The following is a 23,561-nucleotide window of genomic DNA, read 5'->3' as shown; positions in this document are numbered from 1 at the left end:
GCGGCATGGGGTTGGGGTGTGTGTGTGGGGGGGGAGGGAGGGCTCCAGCTGCGGGTGCAGGCTCTGGGCTGGGGATGAGGGGTTCGGAGGGCAGGAGGGGGATTAGGGCTGAGGCAGGGGGTTGGGGCATGGAAGGGCTCAGGGATGCAGGCTCCAGGTGGCACTTACCTCAAGCAGCTCCCAGAACCAGCAGCATGTTCCTCCTACGTGGAGGCGCGGGTATGTGCCTCTGCACGCTGCCCATCTGCAGATTGCCTCTCCTGCAGCTCCCTTTGGATAGCAGTTCCCGGCCAATCGGAGCTGTGGGGGTGGCGCTTGGGTCGGGGGCAGCACACAGAGCCCCCTGGTTGCCCTTAAATATAGGAGCTGGAGGGGGGACATGCTGTTGGTTCCAGGAGCCCCGGCACACATGCGCAGAGTGGCCCCCGACCCCACTCCCTGACTGGAGCACGGGAACGGGACAAGCCCCAGACCCTGCTCCCCAGCAGGAGCTCAAGGGCCAGATTAAATTCGCTGGTGGGTCAGATGTGGCCCGCGGGCTGTAGTTTGCCCACCCCTGAGCTAGTACATGAATTGTGATTTTTCAGGAACAGGTCTTAGAGACACTATCAACTTGAATTCTAGTCATTTCAAACATTGTATTAAATGTGGTTTTGGATATTACACCAGGCCCTAGCTCCTGTAAACTTTTGTTTATACAGTCTAATTTTCCTATTTTTTTTTAAATGCCTTCTCATTTTTTAAAATGCTAACTCATGTAGAAGAAACAGTGTAAGTTTCTATACATTAAATCAGGGATGGGCAAACTGTTTGGCCCAAGAGCCACATCAGCATTGCAAAACTGTATGGAGGGCTGGGTAGGGAAGGCTGTGCCTCCCCAAACAGCCTGGCCCCCACCCCATATCTGCCTTCTCCCACTTCCCGCCCCCTGACTGCTCCCCTCAGAACCCTCGACACATCCAACCCCCCCTGCTCCTTGTCCCCTGACCACCCCCTCCCGGGACCCCTGCCCCTAACCTCCCCCCGGTACCCCAACCCCTATCCAACCTGCCCTGTTCCCCATCCCATGACTCCCGTCTCCAGAACCTCTGCCCATCAAACCTCCCCCTGTCCCCTGACTGCCACAACCCCTATGCACACCCCTGCCCCTAACCGCCCCCCGGGACCTCACCCCCTATCCAATCGCCCCCTGTCCCCTGACTGCCCCTGGGACACCCTGCCCCTTATGCAACCCCCCCCCACCCCCCCGCTCCCTTACCATGCTGCTCAGAGCAGCAGGAGCTGCCAGTCACGCCGTCTGCGCTGCCTGGCAGGAGCGGCAGACCAGAGTGCTGGCGGTGCAGCGTGCTGCGGCTGTGGGGGAGGAGGAACAGCAGGGGAAGGGGCAGGGTCTAACCTCACTGGCCGGGAGCTCAGGGGCTGGGTGGGATGTGGCCTGCGGGCCATAGTGTGCCCACCTTTGCATTTAAAAACTGCTGATTCATAGAATTTCATAGAATAACAGGGTTGGAAGGGACCTCAGGAGGTCATCTAGTCCAACCCCCTGCTTAAAGCAGGACCAATCCACAAGTTTTTGCCCCAGATCCCTAAATGGCCCCCTCAAGGATTGAACTCACAACCCTGGGTTTAGCAGGCCAATGCTCAAACCACTGAGCTGTCCCATTCAAAAAGTAACTAAACTGAAAACAATATTTTTTTCCTTTAATCTCTGTTATAATAACTTGAAGTGTTACTTGTAAATAAGGTAGGTACAAAAGAGAAGAAAGGTTGTCAAGTTGATCGCGTCCCCTTAAGCAGTCTAGTTTGAGGCTAAAAATTTAGAATTTGATTTCAAAATGTGGGAAGAAGGGTAGGAGTGCACAGATGGGGTTTACAGGACTCTATTATGAATAGAAATGTTCTTTCATTTTAAAAAAATCAGTTAAACATTTCTATTTAAAGGTTTTCCTGAAATTGAAGCTAAAGCCTCAGCACTATGTAAGTTCATGAGAATCAGAAAGTGAAAGTAGCTATAAACAAAAGTGAAACTGATCAGTCTATTTATGTTGCTTCTTCTGAGGGAAATACCCGAAGTAAACCAGTATCTTCCACATGTAAAAGTAAACAGATTTTAAAAGTTCTTTATTTTTAATAATCCAAGATGGGTAGTAGTAACCAACATGACATTTTACTTAAGTTTTGAATGCATCCCTTTAAACACATTTGAAAATAGAAAGCTAAGGAAGTCTCAAAGAGGGAGGTCAGGAATGGATTAGAAAAGGACAGGAATAAGGAAAAGATGCGGAAAGAAAATGAGAAAATAAGACAAAAGTGAGAGTGGAGTAGAAAAGTAGGATGTGGTGGGGTGCGGAGGAATTGAACAACAGTGACTGTTAGGGGGATTGGAGAATATTAGTGATCATTTAATTAGTTTTTAAAAATGTTGTTTTGTGTGTGTTTATAGTAGGTGCAAAGGTGTCGCTCATATGGAGCACTTACACTATGTGCAAAACTGAAATTCCTGGCTACGTCTTACTGTGTAATTAAGGCTCTAGTTTGGATAAACATAGAGTCACTTTAAACACTGGTTGCTCTACTGTGCATATACAGTACTTCTGTTTCTTTAAACAAAAATTTTCTCCTACTCCTTTCTTTTCACGTTTTTAAAATCAGATTCTCAGTGTCAAAAACCAACATTTAAGTGAAAGTTGAACTTCAAATAATTAAAAATAACTTATTTGCTAGTCTAGTAGAATTTTTATTGCTCTAGTTTGGAAACCTAAAGTATTAGACAATGGAAAAATATCTTCAGAAAGTATTACCTTTGACAAGAAAGCTCTTTCCAGTGTAAGATTTCAGCCTTTTCATAAACATCATATTGCACTACTTGCTTCTTTGTGGAAGCAAAGGGCTTGGTCATAGCAGTTTGCTTCCAATGAAGGTGGAGTGAAATTATTTTTACTACTTGATGCCAGAATGCAACAAAATACCCCAAACTTGTCAAAAGGAAAAATGGGCAGTTTTTGTGGAGCTCAGGACAGTTTTAATGAAGAATGTTTAGTCTTGTGGATGATGCTTTGTTTCAGCCCTATATCACTGACAAGGCTGCCTTTGTTTTGAGTGGATGTTATGGAGAGATACCAAATTCTCCATAGTTAAGGTTGGAAGTATACTGGTTTATAATTCTGACTCCACAAAAACAAAACAACCTGAATATTTTCTGCTGTGGCAGACAATTATGTGGAAGGGTTATTGGGCAAGGTGTTAATCAGCTTTGACAGTTTGAAAAATCAGGAGTTTTCTCCTTTGAAAAAGATTTTCTACCATTTTTAACCACATTGTAACTCAAGCAACTTGCTTCAGGAACTCCAGATCTGGTTTTTTGCATTGTCCCTCATCAGGAGTATTGCCTTCCGTTACTTTGGTCAAGCTTGATGGATTAGTTTGCGTTTTCAGTGTTTTTTCCCAAACCTATGGAAAATTTGGAATTGTATTTGTTGGAATTAGGGAGTTTGCAGCTCAGCTGGAAGGATGTGTTGTTTAAAGGTACATGATCAGTTTCAAACATCGCATTTCTGTGTGAAAATTTTGTACTATATTGTTCCAAATAGCACCTTAGAGTATATAGGTATATATGAAATTTGTCTTTGTTTTCAGTTTGTTTACTTTGTGCGTTTTGATTGCTCTTTGTGTGTAGTCATGTTTTCCTGATGTTTATATGGGTATTTCACAGCTGTGGAGGAAGATATTTTATTTAGAAAAGGAAGATGTAATTATAAAACTGCACAAATCGGCAGGTTGGATTCAGGGGCAGGTGTAGTAGCTGAAACTGCTTTAAACTTGCTGTATAAGCCTAGATTTCAAGTTGACCATATCCTTTTAAGAGATCCTCTGCTGAGAGCTCAAAGAAAGTCTAATGCGGGGACTCCCTTTGGGGTTTTAGTAAGCTTGTAAACTCTGTAGGAAGCCTGACTTCTGCCCCTGCTTTAATTTTTAGCACCTCCAGCTACATCTTTTCCACTTATCACAGTTATTTCACATGCCTGTCTGGGAAAAGGGAAAAAAACTAATCTCCCAAACCCCCAAATTAAAGGATATGTCTGACAAAAGCTTTGTTACGATGGACTTAATGTTGTAAAGACTAATTACTTTTAAGGATTTTAATGTGGTAGTTATAAAAGAAGAATGTTGAGAAATCACACTTCAGCCCTTCATTTAAAATGTTGACAAGTCTGGAGAGTCTGCCTGGATTCTAATTCAGTGCATCTCCCTGGCAGCCCCTTGTTTGTATTTTTTAAAAACTTTCACAGTAAAGTTTATTACATTATTTTCATTAGAAATATTATAAAATAGAATATTCTGCCCAGCAGAAAAATAATGCCAGGGTTTAAAAACCCTGCATTTGTGCAAACAGTTTGTTTAAACATAAGAAGTCAAGTGTTCAGGTTCCATCACAAAATACAGTAAATTTCTACAAAAATAAATGTGGTCACTCCCAAATAGATTATAACAGGCATTCCGTTGAGCCCCAGCCAGGATTTATAGCCGCCCTCCTTAGGGGAGGGCAGTGATTGTACTGGACTAACAATAGCTGTAGACAACAGAATATCTCACTCTCCAAAGCTAAAGCTTGTATTTTAATATTTATGTATTTATTCCTATGTTGGTAGCACTAAGGGCCCTCTGAACAGGGTCTCAATATATGAGGCAGTGTACAGCCTCCCAGAGCTTACAATCTAAGTATAAGAAGAAAAACAACAGGTGGAGACAACAAATAGATGGGAGGGAGCACAAAGGAATGGTGAGATGATTATGTGGCCCTTCACACTTAAATTATGTGACAAGACCCAAGATTTGAGGAGAAATGAGCTAGGCAATGGCTGTGAGGGCCAATCAAACTGAAGACAGTAGAGGGAGGCTAGTGGAGAAGGCACCCCTCCAATGGAACTCTCTTAAGATAAGGGAATAAACAAGGAGCACTGACTTATAGTCACCTCTTCAACAAACCTATTGTTTCACATGGTTTTTTTTAAAACTTCCCTGCCACAGTCTTGTCTCAGCTTGCCCAAGACCTCAAGCTGACCATAGATTCTCTCCTACTAATCTGCACAACAGAGAAGCCCTGCTCCTGTGAACCTAAGGAGCTGGCCAGTTGGGAAGGTGCCTGCAGTGAAGAACTTCTGCTGGAAGGGGAAGCCTTTTATTGCATTAGAAACAAGCTCTGCCCGATACTGAAAAACTGATCTTGTTTGGCTTTTGAGGGAATCCAGTCAGGCCCTGTCGATCAGATGAATTTGCATTAGTTGGGTAGGTTTAAAATGATTTTAAAAGAATTAAAAAAAAAACATTACATGGAATGGTCTTTTATTTGTATATTGTAATTAAAAATTAGAGAATTTATATATCCCCTGTTATTTTCAGGTTTGCTGTAAACTACCTACAATAGCTATAATGACACCAGCCCTCAGAGAGGCAGCAACAAAAGGTCATGGTATCTACTTGTCACCTTCTTTGTCCTCTAGAGCTATGGAGTCTGATACAACTTTGTGCATGGAAAATTCCAGAGCAGTCGAAGAGACGATAAAGGAGGATTCCATCACACAGATTACTTGCTCAGTCCTGGGGTTTCCCACTACTGAGCCCAACCTCAGAAATGATATCTTCAATGTAAAACACTTTGGTTCTCCTCAGTCTTCCAGACATTATCAATCTGTCTTATTAATGAGCACAAATTCTCCATTAAACATAAAAAACAAAAACAGTAAGCAAAGGACTTCAGAAGAGCACAGCTGCTCCCAGATGAGAAATCTACTACACAATAGTGCTACCGCACAGGTCAGTCAGATTAATAATTCAGAACCTGAAGAGCAGGTCAGAGGGGAAACTTTATCGGAGACCATGACCCAGAGTTTGGCAGAAATGCAGAGACTGTTGGATTCAAATGTAACTGAATCCAATAATGTGGAAGAAATGCAGCTTCCAAACTGTAAATGGTATCGGAAGAATGGCTTTTCGGATAAGGGTCTACTAGTACATGCTGAAACCAAAAAAGGGAATTCATTGCATCAAGTTGTGCATGAGCCTTTGAAAGCAATTGTGAGCTGCACCCACACTAGTAAAGAAGAGGAATTGAATGCTCATTTACTTCAGTGTGTCAGTAAGCAACAAGTTGTGCTCAGTCGAGCCAAAAGAGCTCAGAAACGTTTACAGATACTCCTGGCAAAGCATGTTGTCAAACACTGTGATCACCAGCTGAAATGCTTTGTGAAACATCAGCTCCAAAGAATGAAAGTTTTTCATGATTCAACCAGATTTTTGGATAGTAGCTCCCTTGGATGCACAGAAATTAGGGCAGAAAGCAGTATAACTAACTTGGACAATAATTCAAATAAAGACACACAGAATGGATTCGGCATTGAACCTGGTGAAATCTGGGGTTTTGCACACTCTGCTACAGGGCTGCTGACTCATGTGGAGAAAGATCTGGACTCTGATGCCACTTGCAGTAGCTCAGATGATGATTGTGATGAACAGACTGTCAGAAAAACTGTGGAAGCGTAAGTGTTAAACTATTGCTAGACTTTTTATGTGTTTATTTAACAGCGGTTACAAACCAAGAAATTGAAGGGCCTGGACCTGGTTGTAGCATGCAGAGAGCAACACTTTGCATTGCTGTGATATCTATTTATATGATAGGCACAGTATTGACAAGAGTGGTAATTAAGGACTGCACCAGAGTAACTTTAATGAATTCAGTACTGTAAATGAGAGCAAATTTTGGCATATGTTTTGTAAAATCTAGATATTTAATTTTACTGTTTTGAATTAATCAGTGTTGAGTAGAGTGGATTTTTCAAGCCTTTACTCAGACTTATCAGTGTGAGTGAGAAATTCTCTGGTCTGGTCTGGAGTCAAGACATCCACTTTCTGGAGAATGTTAAGTTTTGGGGAAAAAAATCTTGTTTTTATGATTTCATCAATTCAGTCAGAAAATATCTTCGTAAAGTTGTCTTCCTGAGCCTCTGTACAGATAGCAGTAGCGCTTCGCTTCTTACTGATACCTTTCCCCTGGGGGGAAGGAGGCAGAGCTCAATTAACAACACTGATAACTTTCACTACAGTTAGCTGACATGAATCCGTTTCATGCCGCTCTGCCTTTGGAAATCTGTGAATAGACAGATGCCACAAGTACTCCTTTTCTTTTTGTGACTAGACAGAGGCAGGTATTAAAACTATTCTCGGAGAGGAGAAATGGAGGCTGGGTTTAAGATAGCATAGACATTTTGCCACCTTGCAGCATCCAGAGTTATGTCTACATAGCAGCTGGAAGTGTGATTTCCAGCACGGGTAGACATACATGCATTAACTTTGCTCCAACTAGCACCTAAAAGTATCCGTGTTGCTCTCCGTGCTGCTATAACCGCGCTATTTGTAGGCACTAGCATGGTCTAGGGATAGCAACTAGGAATCCCATCACCCTCCCCATTCCAGCACCTGAGGTTTGGACTGGGCTTTTCATAGGGGGTTGTCCTCCGATTTGTTGGTGGGGTCTCCAGTCCTTCGTAATGGTCTCTGATTAGGAAATTGGTTTACTGATTAGTAAGTGCCCGATAACTCTTATTTCTAAGTCCTAAAGTTAATGTATATTAAAATATTTGTCTCTTGTTCTGACCTTTGAAAACCACAACATTCAGTAAAAACCAGGAAAGTTTCATCTTAAATTGGACTGGATCTCAGTACTTGTTGAAAAGGGCTCTCTGTCCTTTATTATATATTTATTAGCTCCAGTTATGAAAGCCTTAAAAATAGTACAGTAGTACAGAATAGTGTCTAATATGATATCATGTTACTGTTGCCTTCTGTGAAACTATTTGAGTCTGGAAAGGTGATGGGAGAGAAAAATATACAAAGTGTATTTGAATTTGTTTCTGTCCGTTGTGAAAATGGTACGTGCTGTATTAAATACCAAACCAAAATGTAATGAATTGCCAACTAACTTTTCTGTTTGAACACTCTGATCTTTAATATGATTATATTTTATGCTCTCTCTGAATTGTTTTAAATGGAAAAAATAACATCATTAACTCCTCCCAGTGGAGAAGAATCAACAAGCATGTTCTTAGCTGATCTTTTTGAACTTCTGAATAATAGTGCTGCTCTGAGATTCTTATTTCATGATTATTTCACGTGAATTGAATAGGGAAAACTGATGGCAAATTTACTTTCTGATTTCAAAGGGAAGGGAATAATCTAGGATTTGGAGTGAGATTCTGCTTGGTGTTTTTTTTGTTTTTTACTTGCAAAGAATGGGCCAGCTCTTAATCCTGACAGTCCTTCATCTTCCTTATTTCCTCTTTTCTGTCTTCACTTTGTTCTGCATTCACAGCTACGTGTCAGGCTTGTTTTCAGTGCGGTGTTGGCTCCGATTAACTTCTCTTGAGTTAGCTTAGCTCCAGTAAGAGCAGCACCCACTGCAAAATAACATTGAAGCAGCACAGAGTGATTGTATTAGCAGCACAGAGTAGTTTAGCCCCACTTGATTACTAGCTCTAGCATCAGCAGCATTCAAGATTCAACCCACATCCTGATGAGCCAGCTAGAGTTTAATAATAATGTCTCTCTCTTTTATGTAGCACTTTTCCTCTGTAGATCTCAAAACACTTCACAATCTCTAATGTATTTATCCTCACAATTTCCCGGTGAAGTAGGCAAGTGCTATAATCCACATTTTACAGGTGGGGGAACTGAGGGGCAGGTAGTCTAAGTGATTTGCACTGGGTCACACCGGAAGTCCGTGGCAAAGCAAGGAATTGAATACTCCTGGGGGAATTCTGTGCCAAATTAAAAATTATTCAAACAATATTTTAAAATTCTGCGTATTTTATTTGTCAAAATAACACAATATAATCACACAATTTCAATTATTTTGGTAATTTATTTCAAAATACCTATCAGCAAGTATGTCTGTAATAATACAGACAATAAAAAAAGATTCAGGAAATGTTTTTTGCCAAATAGATTCCTTCTTAGGCCTATTAATACAGAACTCTGAGTAATTATTCATTTAAACTATAGTACAGAACCATATTTCCTGCGCCACTTATAGAAGCTGTGCAGAGGCTTGGGGGAGTCATCAGAGGAGCTCAGGGAGAGGGAAGTAATTGCTGGGAAGAAACATGGGTATGAACTTGATGGGTTGTTGGCTGACCCCTGGCCCCTCCCATTCAGTCAGGCACATCTGCTCCTATCCCTGTGTGTCCCTGCACCCCCATGTGTCCTTGCACCCGTGTCCACATGTGTCCCTCCACCCTACTCGGACACTCACTCCCGCTACCCGCATGTGGCCCTGCACCCCCTCAGCCAGCCCCCTTCCTTCAGCTCCATGTGTCCCTGCCTCAGTCTGTCCTCCACCACCTGCCCTTATAAATCCCTGTCTGACCCCCATATCCCTTGTCTCCTGACCTGGCCCGACAGGTGTGGTGAAGAAGGCAGGTTCTTTCTCTTCCCTATCATACTTGGGATTGGCCAGGAGTGGCTGCTGTGTTCTAGCACCACATGTATTCTGAGGGGGTATGAGAATGTGCACATTTTTCCCACAGCAGTGAATAACTAACAATGCTGATTCCTCCAGACATATCAGGTCCTCATATGGCGCTATGCATCTAGATGGTGCTGTGCTTTTTGATGGATTTCTGTTAAGCTTGCATAGCATTATACAAAGTTGTTGCCATCTGTACGTTAATCTGTTTGTTATGACATGATGTGCACATTTAATTGTAAGCATTGACCACAATTTTGCTCTTATTACAATGGATAGTTGGCTCTGTTTGAATCAATGCCTTACTTTTTTTAATATTTAGTGAAAGTTGCATGTTGACTTTTCTTTTTATCGGTATATGTACTTGTGTGGCAGGGGAGGTGGCGTGGCGTAAACTACTACAGGCACAAAGAAGGGGTGTGTGATCAAATAAGATTGAGGAACCGCTTGTGACAGGTTCCCCCCGGGGTGCCTCCTGGAACTGGGGTACCATTGAGCCCCCTGACCCACTGGCCTGGGCTCCCTTTTACATTGTGCTGCTGTGACAAGCTGCCAAGCCCTCTCCAGGCTCCAGCCTGTACTTTCACCAGCACACATACAGGAAGGGACACACCCAGCTGCCGTTACATGCAGATGCTCTGACCAGTCCCTGCATGGGAAGGCTCCAGCTAGGGCACCTCCCAGTTCCTGAGGCACTGGAGTATAAACTCAAAATTATGCCGTTTTACACTGCACAAGGAACTGTACCGCATAAGCTCATAAAATTTGTCCTCTTCCTCAATGTGGAGAGGAATATGTAACAGCTTTCTGCCCCGAGTTATGATTCCCATGCACTGGTTTTAGATAAAGCAAAAATAAGTTTATTAACTACAAAGGATAGATTTTAAGTGATTATAAGGGATAGCACACAGATCAAAGTAGATTACCTAGCAAATAAACAAACGCAAACTAAACTTAATATGCTACATAGATAGGGTGAGAATCTGCTATTCATATCCAGAGTGATGATACAAACAGGCTGCAGATTCTTAAGGGGAAAGCTACACTTGCTTACAGCTTGGAATCCCCAGGTGTTCCATTCACAGGCTAAAAATCCCTTTTAGCCTGGGTCCAGCACTTCCCCCAGTTCAGACTGTGTTTCCAAAAGTCTCTTTGGGTGGGGAGTCAGTGAAGAACCACAATGATGTTACTCCCCTGCCTTATGTAGCTTTTGCAAATGGCAGGACCCCTTTGTTTCAAAGCTTGGTTCCCATGCCAGTCCATGGAAAAATACGAACATCCCAAGATGAAGTCCAGGTGACCTGGTCACATGTCCCTGTAGTGTCACAGCAGCCATTACTCGGAGGCTGTCTGTAGCATCCTTCCAAAGGCTCCCCAGGTGGGAGATAAGCTTCTACTAAAGGCCTATTGTTCTTTCTAATGCTTCATTAACTTGAATGGGCCATTCCCAGCCAGCCATCTACATTGAGAGCCTTTTGCCTATTGGGCATTGCTCAGGAATAGCTACATGTGAAATAAATATGTAGTCAATATTCATAACTTTGGATACAAAAATGATACATGCATACAAATAGGATAATCATATTCATCAAATCATAACCTTTCCAATGACATCTCACATGACTTATCATGCATAAAATATATCATAACTTTTATAATCCTATCATATAATATCACTGTGAAGAATATGGGTGCAGTGTCACACTGCTGTCCTAGATGGATTTATGTTGCTCTGTATTTGGTATTTATTAGCTCTCTAGGAACTGGCTCTTACAGCTTTCCCTGAGTAATGTGACTGCTGTGTATGAGAAAAGCACTGGTTTCCTTACTTGTAATTTTTATTCCTCATAATAGAGGGGCTCCATTGATCTGGAAAGATTTTACCTATATGTTAAGGTTCTTGATAAAACTAAGTTTGTAGCTGCTGTGCAGCTTAAGTCTATCAATTCTGTAATCTACAATAGTGGGGTTGTTTTCTGCCAGTAAATGTTGCTTCAACTTTGGTAGTCCTCTACTGAGGTCATAGTGTGGTGTTTCAGCAGAGCAAGTCTGAAGTCTGGGGAGGACATAATGGCAAAGAAAGCTTAGCCTGTCTCCACTGTAGTGGAATTAGCATATCTAACTTGTGAGCAATGTCCATACCAGTCAGGGGCCTCACTATGAACATCAAAAAATTACATGAGGAAAATGGGGGAATTTTTGCTTTCACCTCCTCTCTCTCAAGCTGATGTGAAAAGATAAACATTTGTGGATTGTATAGCAAGTCTTCCTGACACCAGAACAATAATCTGTCTCATCAACGGAGCCAGACTTTGGTTTCAGCTCCAGGTTCTTCATGATGATAAAAAGAACTGGAATTACTTCTGTGATTCTGGATCTATCCATCCTCAACCTCTCTGAGTATAAAGCTCATTTCAGAATGGCAACTTCAACTCTTGCGATCCAAGAAATAGTTCCCAAAAACTTCTTATGCTCCATAGATTTCAAGAAAGATTGGAACATGATGATGATCTATCTATGCCACCAATAGTTCCTAAGCTTTGTAATTGTAAATGACCAGCATCAGTCCCAGGCAATGTCCTTTGGCCCGTTTCCTCTCCTCATGTGTTCACATAGGTGCTTGTTGTGCTAGTTGCCATCCTGAGACTACCAGTACCTGGATGATCTTTTGGTGAAGACACCATTGTATGAGGTGACAGCTCACCAGATTTACCATTCCAGAAACTGGATGTGAATTCTTAGAAACCATACAAAGAGCTTCCTTATCCCATTTCTGAAGCTCTGTTCAAAACCAATTTGGGACGTGTGGTATTGCCCAGATGTCAAATTTCTAAACTCTTATCAAGAAATTCCCCAACATCCTGCTTACATCAACTCACCAATGCTTTCAGCTGATTGACATGATCATAGCTTTTGAGGAAACAGGCTCCTAGACACTGCTCCAACTCTGCTTGCTTCAGAATTTCATATAATGCACTGGACCTATGCCAGAAACAGTATATAGGCATCCATCTGGCTGTTAGATCAGTTTAGTAGTAGCAATTACTCATGCCATGTCTACACTACAGTTTATGTTGATAAAACTTATGTCACTCAGGGGTGTGAAAAAAATGGCATAAGTGGTAGTGTGCACAGTGCTATGTTGGTGGGAGGAGCTACTGCTGCTCATTGGGGGTGGTTTAATTATGTTGACAGGAGAGCTCTCTCCCATCGACATAGAGTGGCTGCCCGAGATCTTATAGCAATGCAGCTGCATCGGGACAGCTGTGCGGCTGTGAGTTCTCTAATGTGGACATAGCCTTAATCTTTTGAAAGGGCAAACCTTTGGCAGATGTACGAGCCATCTGCTTAATAGCTAATGCAGCCTGTCAGGAACGGGAGCTCAAATGAGACTTTGTGTTTCATGGTAAGTGGTCTCCTTAAGAATCTCCAGCTAATCATCAACCACCTGACATTATAAACAGTAATTGACTTCCTTCTCAAATCCAGAAAAGATTTAATCAGCTGAGTTTACAGAGGCATTTGGAGGAATTGGTGTTCCTTTTACATGAGGAGGAAGATGTAATCCCCAGATTGTCCAAAAAGAGATTCTGGATTCCTCACAAAATGGTTTTCAAAAAAGTCTGGGCTCAAGTTTCTCAGCAGTGCAAGTCTTTGCTGTGTGTGCCATGTATCCTTTCTCACCAGTTGTAGCCTGGTGCTTCGTTCACATGCAGTGGTGAGCTGGAACTGGTTCGCACTAACTGGTTGTTAAATTTTGAAGCAGTTTTACAACTGGTTGTTAAAAATTGTTATGGCTCCCCTGGCGTCTCCCCTGCCTTCCCCCCTTTCGCAGAGCCTCAGCGTGCCACGCCGCCAATGCTCTGGACCACTCCTGGGCAGCTCTGCAGCTCCTGCCGCTTTGAGCGGCGTGGTAAAGGGGTGAGTCTGCGAGCTCCAGCGGGCTGCGTGGCATCCGTACACGCTGCCCTGAGCAGCATGGTGCTGGGGCTGGGAGGAGGGGTTGGATACGGGGCAGGGAGTGGTTGGAGGAGGCGGAGGTTCTGGGGGGGTGGTCAGGGGTCGGGAAACGGGGCGGGGGGGGTTGGGTAGGTGTGGGAGTTCCAGGGGTCTGTCAGGGTGGTGGTGGATGGGGTCGGGGCAGCCACGGGATAGGGAGCGGGGTAAGTTGGGTAGGGGTAGGGTCTTGGGGGCAGTTAGGGTGGGGGGTCTGGGGAAGGGGTGGTCAGGGGACAAGGAGCAGCGGGGGGTTGATGGGTTGTGGGTTCTGAGGGGAGCAGTTGGGTTTCAGGAAGTGGGTGGGGGTCGGATAAGAGGTGGGGACAGGCTGTTTTGGGAGGCACAGCCCCCGATACAATTTTGCAATCCTGATGTGGCCCTCGGGCCAGAAAATTGGCCCACCCCGTTCTAGTTTATTATTTTATTAAAAGGGGTTGCACTTGCCTTGCTCGTTATGTTGATATGCGTTTAGTAAAGCAATACTTTGTTTCTATTGTAATAAACATGTAAAAATGTTTTTTATTTTTTTTTTTGTTAAGTATGACTCCCAATGAGTCAATGCATTGCCACTTCTTATGGAGAAAGGTACAAAAAATAAATACTGTGACACATCCCTTAAATCAGAACTTCTTATAGGGAACCGGTTGTTAAGATTTTGGCAGCTCATCACTGTTCACATGTCTCGTGTGATTGTGATGTGGTTAGGAGGATAATTTTCTCGTTGCATAGAAATATACTACAGAGGAAGTCTGGTGCTGGAGTGGTGTTACGAGGGAAACTAGAAGGAGGTGCAAAGCATCAAAATTCTCTCTTTAGGTGGATTAAATCTGTGACCTTCCAAGGTTACAAGATATTTAACTGAGATTCTCTGAAAGGTGAGGTTTCAGAGTAGCAGCTGTGTTAGTCTGTATTCTCAAAAAGAAAATGCATCCGATGAAGTGAGCTGTTGCTCACGAAAGCTTATGCTCAAATAAATTGGTTAGTCTCTAAGGTGCCACAAGTACTCCTTTTCTTTTTCTGAAAGGATAGCGGCTTATTCCACTAGTGGTACATCTACTTATTGATGGAGAGGCACAAAGCCTTTTCTGATGAAATTTGCTGGGCAGCTACATGAGTGTGTCTATATGCTCGTTCAAGTAACACTACAAAATTCATGTGCTTTCTTTTGTTCGATGCTTCTTTCAGACATAGGGCTAGTCTACACTGGCAATGCTAAAGTGCTGCTGTGGCAGTGCTTTAATGTGCCTTGTGTGGTTGTGGTGAAAAAAACACACCTCAATGAGGGGTGTAGCTCCCAGCGCTGGGAGCCCGGCTGGGGCACTGTCTATACTGGTGCTTTACAGTGCTGAAACTTGTGTCTTTTCACACCCCTGAGTGAGAAAGTTGCAGCGCAGTAAATTGCCAGTGTAGACAAGCTCTTACAGTCCTTCACCACCTTTCAGTGCTCTTACATAATTCTCCGCTCCCAGACATGGGCTCTTTGTGAGGTGGGACATTTCTCTTTTCCCCTCTAATGGAAGATATTCTTTACACCTTGCTACTTCCCAGCAATTCCAAGCCTGACTAAGAAGCAGATTTACTGTAATTTTGTCTTCTCTGGATGGGAATCTGCTGCTTTGTCAGGACATACCTTGGTTTATTGCATCTGGCAACTCTTGGGTAATCTGAATGTATGGAGACAGTAATTGATCTTTCTCTTTTGAGTTCTCTGGTTAGAGAGAGAAGAGATGGTAACTCTGCTTTTAAAATATTCCCCACCGAATGTCTCCAGATCCACCTGATGTCTCCAGATTTAATCTAAGTGTTTTTGTTAGCCTTGTCGTGGTTTGTTGAGCAACATCAATTGCAACATCAATATCACCAGGCACACTGCTTTAGGGTCTGGGATGATGGGAACATTTTGCCTGCTTTTGAATCTTGGAAAAGGTAGAAAAAGTCAATTTTTGCAGTTTTTTTTTTTAATAGGATCAAGGCCTAATTTTTGCAAAATGCAGTAATATACCACACATCTGTGACGAGAATTGGGCTTTATTGCAAAAAGTCTGCTAGGACTGAATGCTGCCCTTATTTTTATTTGTTGGCAATTTTTCTTTTATCTTAAGGGCAAAAATCAACTGTGGTTTTCCGTGTTCAGCATTTAATTCATCTTTCCTATACAAGTCCTTTGCATAAAAAAAAAACCAAGATATGTTTATTCTTGAGTACTCAAATCAATATATATTCATAACTGCTGACATGTTGATTTTTAAAATGTTTATAAATTTATAAAGTCTATTCTCTCTCTTTTACTGGCTGCCCCTCCCTGAGTATAGGAGGAGAATTATCTTTAGCACAGAGGAAGAGAAAAGCCAGACTTCTATAGGCTTATATTCTACTTTACTATTTGGAATACATTATTCCAGAATATAGTCAACTTTAATTGGTTTGTTTTCTGTAAGACAAGCATAAAAACTCTTTAAGGTTTTACACATGTTCATTTTCACTTTGGCAGTTGACCTTTTGCAATAATAACTTGTGCTTTGAGCAAGACTAATGTCTTGTCTTATATGAAAACAGGGTGTTTGCTAGTAAAGATACTGATTCCTAACCTATAATTATATTAATATTTTCACAGCTGCTGGAAGCAGACTGAAAGATTTTAATGTAAGGCAGAAGGTTTGACATGTTGTGGCATGCAAGGATCTCAAACCAAGAATGTCAAAGCCTGTTAGATACATTTTTGAATGCACAATAAATAAAAACTTGGCATTACTGTTATGAAAGTGATGAATTAATATATAATCAGTTAACATAGTGTGGCAGAACAGAAAATGTAATAATTGCGCATGTGGGAATATATGATAACCTCACAAATCTAATTAAATGGAACATTGAAAACACTTTTATTCCTGAAGTAAATTGCTGATTTATCATTGGCTTTGTATTTTACTAAGCTTTGTAAGTTAGCTATTTTAATTACAGGCTTTTTGTATGGTGCTCCTCATAGTAATTGATCACCTCAGAAACAGTAATTAATTTATCTTTGAAAATTTCCTGTGAGGGAGGAGAGAATTGTCTTGGTTTTATAGATGTTGTTGGCTACAATGGAAGCTGCACATGGTCAGCACCTTTAAAAATCAGGAGTCAGGCCCTTTTTCAGGAAAGCAATTAAGCATGTGCTTAACTTTAGGCATGTGCTAAAATTAAAAATGTGTTACTCCTTTCATGAAAGGGGGCCTTATTTAGGCAACTAAATATGGATTTAGGAGGCTAACTTTAGATACCCACTTTTAAATACCTTGGCCTAGATATTTAAAATTATTTCAGTTTAAACAATTTAAAGGTGTTGTTTAGGTAAGGGACATGTTATAAATAATAAAAGCAACTACATCTATGAGAAAAGTGAATGAGTTTGCAGGATTCTGTGGCTAATTCTCCCTTCATGCATTTCATAAAGACATAGATTTTACTTCATCTAAATGCTTTACCTAGTATCTGAATTTCTTTTAAACCAGACCATCAGTCTCCAAGTCATCTTCTGGAACCTCATTCTCCCAAGGAAGTAAGTGTGCTCCATACTCTAGGTATTTATTATGGCTTTTAAGTTTTTATTTGGACAGAATGAAGATATTTAGAAAGCCCTTTATAGCTTTTATAACATTTGGGGATAAGGGTAACCGGATTGCTATTTTCACTTAGTGCCTATTTTAAAATATATTAGATTATGTAACATGTTATGCTTTAGCTCAGGGGCAGGCAAACTTTTTGGCCTGAGGGCCACATCAGGATTCCAAAATTATATGGAGGACCGGTTAGGGGAGGCTGTGTCTCCCCAAACAGCCAGGCATGGCCCGGCCCCCTCCTCCTATTCAAACACCCCCCCACCTTGCCGCTTCTTGCCCCCTGACGGCTCCCCAGGGACTCCTGCCCCATCCGCCACGCCCCCCTCATTCCTGACTTGCCCTGTGGGACCCATGCCCCATCCAACCCCCCCTGTTCCCTGCCCTCTTTCAAACCCCCTCCCCCCCCGCCCCCTTACCATGCCGCCCAGAGTACTGGGTCAGGCCACGGCTCTGCAACTGCACTGCCCAGCTGTCCAGAGCATTGTGCCAGCAGCGCGGGCGCGCTGATGCTGCGGGGGAGGGGGAACAGCAGGGATGGGGCCGGGGACTAGCCTCCCAGGCCAGGAGCTCAGGGGCTGGGCAGGAGGGTCCCGTGGGTCGGATGTGGCCTGTGGGCCATAGTTTGCCCACCTCTGCTTTAGCTAGTGTGTCAGTATCTGATGGTCTTAGGGTTGACTTTAGTAGGGCTAATGCAGCAGTGATGGCCTTTCTCTATAATGTTTCTGTTGTAGATATCTGTAGGGCTGCCATCTTGAGTTTTGTTCTCTTACTTTGTCTTGACTTTGCATCTAGACCTCATGCTTATTTTTCAGGGGGAGTTCTGCAATATTTGTATAATTGGAACTCCTCAGCCAACATTCCTGGGTGTTGTACTCTAGTTAGACTATAGGCATATGAAAAGGGCATTTCAAAAGCAGACAGAGATGTTACCGGTAAGTAGGGTTCTCTCAGGGTTCTCTGCATATTCCCACTACCTGCTCACCTTCCCCTCTTCCTCGTAGTTCTAGTCTAAAAGATTCTAAGATTTAGTGGAAGGCACTGAGGTGGTTGACGCTATAAAAGGCCATATGATGCCCAATATCGAACTTCTGGAGCTACAGATCTACAGAGAGATGCATTTTGCATTTCTTTCTAAAAGTGACATGGTTAATGCTTAATTGTATTTCCATGGGTTGCTAATTCCAGAGGAATTAGTGTTCAGTCTGACCCCGTAAATTGGCCTTTTACCATACAGGGCTTTAATGTTATCAGAGCTGTCTAAACAGAATCCTGGGTTAGAGGTGGAAAGGACATATTGGGTCACCTAACCAATTACCATAACAATTCTGGAGTGATCTAGACCATGGATTTCAGCCCAACTGGATGCATTTTTTGTATTGAGCCCTAATTCAGATTACCAAGCATTCAAGACATCTCTAGCCTGGTGATTATGTGCATTCAGGAATTCCATAGATGCAAACACTGTTTTGTCCCATACTGTAGATCGTATTTGCTGTTGCAGTTTGTTAGGCTGGAACATGCAATATCTCAGATGAGGAGTCATCTGAGGCTGCTATGCCATTCTCCTTTTAAGCTTTCTCCAAGTATTAAAGGCTCAACTCGTGTACTTCTGTAGATGAATAAAACTTTTGGTTGCCAAGTTCTCAGGGCAGTCATGCCTGTCTAGAGATCTTCCATTTTTCTTCTGTTTTCACTCTCGGATCTCTTCTGTAGTTTAGTTTGCTTTGTTTGGGGGAATTGCAGTTTATTCCTGTATCTTCTGAACTGATATGTGGGGGTACAGAAATAGAAATCATACTTGATTGGTTTTTCCCCCCGTATATCAATATGCCATCAGTTCCCTGAAAAGGAATTTTAATCTCTGCTACAATTAATAATTTCAATATCATATATCCGTTGGCATTTACCCTCCTTAGAACTTGTGGCTAAATTTAAACTTTAAAGTTATTCAAGTTGGAAAAGAAGTTGCGGCGTGTGTGTGTGTTTGAACACATGATTGGATGCAGTTCTGAAAGTACTAACTAGTAACAATATATCTGGGGTGGAGGAATCAGGAATAGGTGCTAGAAATTGTTGTGATAAGCAGTTACTGATGTCTGCAGATGATATGGAGAATGGTAACTCATCTGTTCTGAAGCAATGTGCCATGATGCAGAAAAATCATCAGGTTAAAAAAATAAATCTAGTAAATTCCAGAAAATATTGCTGGAGGCTCCAGAAGAATTAAGTGATTACAGATCTTTGTAGAAATAACAATATATTTCTGAGTTCCACTGAGGTTTGATTGAATTGATATTCAGTACATCGCTTTGTTTGGTAGTAGTAATCATAAAGCAACAGTATGTTTATCCTGTTTTCTCTGTAGTCATTCTTCTGTGATGATCTGGGTAAAGACCACTATTGAGCTGTCAAAGTAAATGGTGTTTTGTTATGTGGTGGTGATTGCCTCTGATATGATATGTTACAGTTTGTTTTCACATTTTTAAACAAGATTTGGCTGCTTGGAATGTATGCAATACATTGAGCACATAAAACAGCAGTCATTTTTTCAATTATGCGGGTATAGATTTAGCAGTTAACTGGTCCCGGGGAATTAATGCTTCAGCAGTGACCAATGGTAGTTCATTCTGAAAACAAACATTAGGTAGGCGTGCTAGAAGACTTAGTCCTTGAGAAAGCATTTACAGGTCATTTCATAAATTGGACATGTTTGTTCAGCTGTGGCATGTGTTAGTTTTTGTTAGCAGTGGGCATTTTTATTTCATACCGAAAACCAACTGTTAATTTCATTTAAAATACATTCATTATGCAACATAACTATGCATTCGTGTACACTTTAGTTTATGCTGTCTTCATTTGTCTTCATAAGTAATGTCTGACTTATTAAATATCAATTTTTGGAGGGAAATGAGATTTCACTGATGTACTGTTGAAATATAGCAGGAACCCTGCTTTTACAATAACGACCTGCAATGTAATGTTTATATTCAAGATGATCATTTTTTGAGTTTAGCTGTATGTTGGGGCCATAATGAAGCTGGCTGTAATGCTGGTGTAACATGCTGCAGGGGACATCGGGACCAGTTCAGACAGTTCTGTCAAACATGCAGTTTCAGTCATGGGGGGGGTTTGCCTGTGCTAGTTTACTGTTTGTGCTGCAGTGCTAAGTGGTATGAGCTGTTTTAATCTGTGTAGATAATTAGTCAAGGCCCCTAGGGAACCAGGATGCTTGTCACTTTCCAGAGTTGCTGTCTCTCATGATTTTATCACTACTTGTGATATTTGGCTCATTTTTAAGGGTTCACAAGAATTTCTGATTTTTTTTTATTTTTTTTTTATTTTTACCTTCAAATTTGCAAAGCTGTGCTCTCATCCAAAATGGAGATGTTCCTTTATTTTTAATGAGTATGAAGGCTACCTGTTGCTAGGAAAGATGATGACCCCGTGGTCAGTGTGTGAGAACCAAACAGGGGGTAGGAGAATATGGAGTTGCCAGAAATGAGAGTATGGCGGCAGTAGGGGAAACATGAAACTGAAGTACAAGAGGATGAAGTTTAAAGGAATGTGAGGAGCAGGAGGCAGACTGAAGTGGGGTGCAAGGGAATGTGTAATGGCAGAGAGAGGAAAAAGTATAAGGGATAGGAGACTGAAAGAAAAGGAAGAAATAAGAGTCAAGTGCACAGAGAGAGGTGTTGGGGGACCATAGAGGGATGCTCGAGGAACTTGCCGTTCTGTCCTTCTATATCCACCTCCCTAATTAAAGGATAGGAAGAGTGGGGATAGCTCAGGATAGAATGGAAGCTACCCACATTGTAGGGTGGAGGAGAGAGTAAGCTGAGTCACCTCTGAGTACTGAATAAGGAAGCTGCATTTTTGTATATGTGTTTAAGGTTAATTTTTTCACCTTTAGGGTGATATCATCCACTCCCAGTTTGTGGGAGATCACCTCCGATTCAAAAATTAAGACAGGCAAAAAAATATGATATTTAAGCCAACTTTATGATTTTTGAAGTCTGATCATGATTTTGTACAGTTGAGGTTGCTCTTACTGCTTTCTCATAACACTGGTGTGGGCACATTAAAACTTGTGCCTTCTTCTGTTTAATAGGAAACTTCCATTAATTGTCCATTAACTCTCTCCCCACTAATGCATGTACTAGTCTGGGCACACTGTTTATCCTCACCAATACCTTCATTCCTGGTGAGGCTCTTCCCCACAGTTTTCAGGGCATAAGTGTTTGGGGATGTACATCATCACATACTGCCCCTTGAAGTTGCATGGCTCAGTCTAATGACTTCTCAGCTGTCTCCAAATTTGGACCATCCCTGCAAAACCTGATCCTGTGTTCCTTCTGTACCCTAAATTCTCCTTGATTTGCTTGTCCATTACTACTGCTTTTCTACCTAAGACCTATTTTTCAAACTGTATTTACAGAAGCAGGAAACCCCTCACAATAAAATATATGTGCATAGCATGAGGCTGCTGTTTACTTCAGTTAGCAGTTCCCCTCTCCATACAGTTAAGTTGCCTTTTTGGTTTCTTGGCACTGCTGAATTATAGACAGTGCTGAAACATAATTCCCAGATGACGGATGAACAGTAGCATTTGTAAAATGAATTATTTTTTTTAAGCTTCTTGCTGGCTTCATCTCAATATTTTAAAATATAATTGCAAATAGTTTCCATACTCACATTCAGTTTTTTGTTTTCTTTGTTTTTTCCCTTTGTGGGGGCAGGGATGCAGAGGGTTTGGGAATGGGGAGGAAGGATGAACTTACTATTCATGCATTTGTCCTGTCAACAGCTTTTGGACTAAGGTCTGTCCTTCCAGTCAAGGAAGGCTGGGAGTGTCTTGTAGTAGTAATAATACATTCATTTTCGTTTCATTTAGTGCCAGTCTAGGCTTAGGCTGCCTCTACTGGCCTTAGGAATGAATTTCTTCATGGACATGTAATTCACTGCCCCTACACCACCAGCCTCAAGTTCCTTCTAATTATAGATTTGATTATACTCAGACTTCTTGCATTTGTCTGAGCTTTTTGTGGTTTGGTTTTTCTTCTGTATTTATTTGTTGTTTTCTTCCATGCAAGTCACACAGGATTGACCTGCTGCAATTTAACCAACACAGTAGGAATTCAAGCCAGTTTTTCAGATGAAAAACAGCTTCTTTGAAATAGTCATGTGGGAAAAATTTAAATGTATTGATTTAAATTAAATAAATTTAAATAAAATGTAGCCATTAAACAAAATCAGTGTAACTCTATTAGTTACAATTCTCATACTCTAGGGTAAAAGCAGCTATTCTGCTCTAAGTGGTGCGTTGGGATAGATAATAAGACAGAAAATATCATATTGCCTCTATATAAATCCATGGTATGCCCACATCTTGAATACTCGTGCGGATGTGGTTGCCCCATCTCAGAAAAGATATATTGCAATTGGAAAAGGTTCAGAAAAGGGCAACAACAGTTATTAGGGGTATGAAACGGCTGCCATATGAGGAGAGATTAATAAGCCTGGGACTTTTCAACTTGGAAAAGAGACAATTAAGGGAGGATATGACAGGTCTATAAAATCATGACTGGTGTGGAGAAAGTACATAAGGAAGTGTTATTTACTCCTTCTCATAACACAAGAACTAGGGGCCACCAAATGAAATTAATAGACAGCAGGTTTAAAACAAACAAAGGGAAATTTTTTTTCACACAACACAGTGCCAACCTGTGGAACTCCTTGGCAGAGAATGTTGTGAAGGCCAAGACTATAACAGGGTTAAAAAAGAATTAGATAAATTCATGGAGGATAGGTCCATCAATGGCTATTAGCCAGGATGGGCAGGGATGATGTCCCTAGCCTCTGTTTGCCAGAAGCTGGGAATGGGCGCCGGGATGGATCACTTGATGATTGCCTGTTCTGTTCATTCCTTCTGCGGCACCTGGCATTTGCCACTGTTGGAAGGCAGGTTGATGGGCTAGATCAGGGGTCTCAAACACACGGGGTTTATTTTGTGTGGCCCCCCAGCGTTTACCTAGAGTGGCTCTGGCCCGGCCTGGTGCGCAGTGGGGTCAGGGCAGGCTCCCCGTCTGCCTTCCTGCCCTGCCTCCTGGCTGCTCCGGGAAGCAGCTGGGACCTGGGGCGGGGGGCCACAGGGTCTGTGTGTGGCTCTGACCGCACCTCCAGGTACCTCCCCCAAAGCTCCCATTGGCCACGGTTCCCCATTCCCAGCCAATGGGTCCTGCAGAAGGCGGTGCTTGGAGGCGGGGCCAGGGCAACACACAGGCCCCTGTGGCCCCCCTGCCCCAGGTTCCGGCCACTTAACGGAGTGGCGTGGGGGTAGGGCAGGCAGGCAGGGAGCACCTTCTGCACCCCAACCCCCTGCCCTGAGCCCCCTGTTGTACCCCGCACCCTTCCAGACCCCCTGCCTTGAGCCCCCGCCGCAGCTC

The 23,561-nt window shown here is 42.4% G+C and overlaps 1 protein-coding gene across 6 annotated transcripts in view; it reads left to right on the top strand.

The window, feature by feature from the left end:
• The window catches only part of KANSL1L (KAT8 regulatory NSL complex subunit 1 like), a 97,702-nt gene that overhangs the window by 4,267 nt on the left and 69,874 nt on the right, over nucleotides 1-23,561 (top strand). For 4 of the 6 annotated variants that reach the window (XR_012154379.2, XM_073306704.2, XM_073306700.2 and 1 more), the window contains exon 2: nucleotides 5,401-6,536. Coding sequence is in view for 5 of the 6 variants with exons in the window: in XM_073306704.2 (XP_073162805.2) it covers nucleotides 5,431-6,536 (1,106 nt within the window). In the remaining variant the exon portion in view is untranslated. Of the gene's footprint in view, nucleotides 1-5,028; nucleotides 5,287-5,400; nucleotides 6,537-23,561 lie in introns of all 6 variants that reach the window. The other 2 variants (XM_073306701.2, XM_073306703.2) reach the window with 2 other exon arrangements.

The sequence above is a fragment of the Lepidochelys kempii genome, chromosome 11, assembly GCF_965140285.1.
Source record: "Lepidochelys kempii isolate rLepKem1 chromosome 11, rLepKem1.hap1, whole genome shotgun sequence".
Classification (NCBI taxonomy): Eukaryota; Metazoa; Chordata; order Testudines; family Cheloniidae; genus Lepidochelys; species Lepidochelys kempii.
Note: the sequence above shows the minus strand (reverse complement) of the source record. Positions and strands in the feature narration are given on the sequence as shown.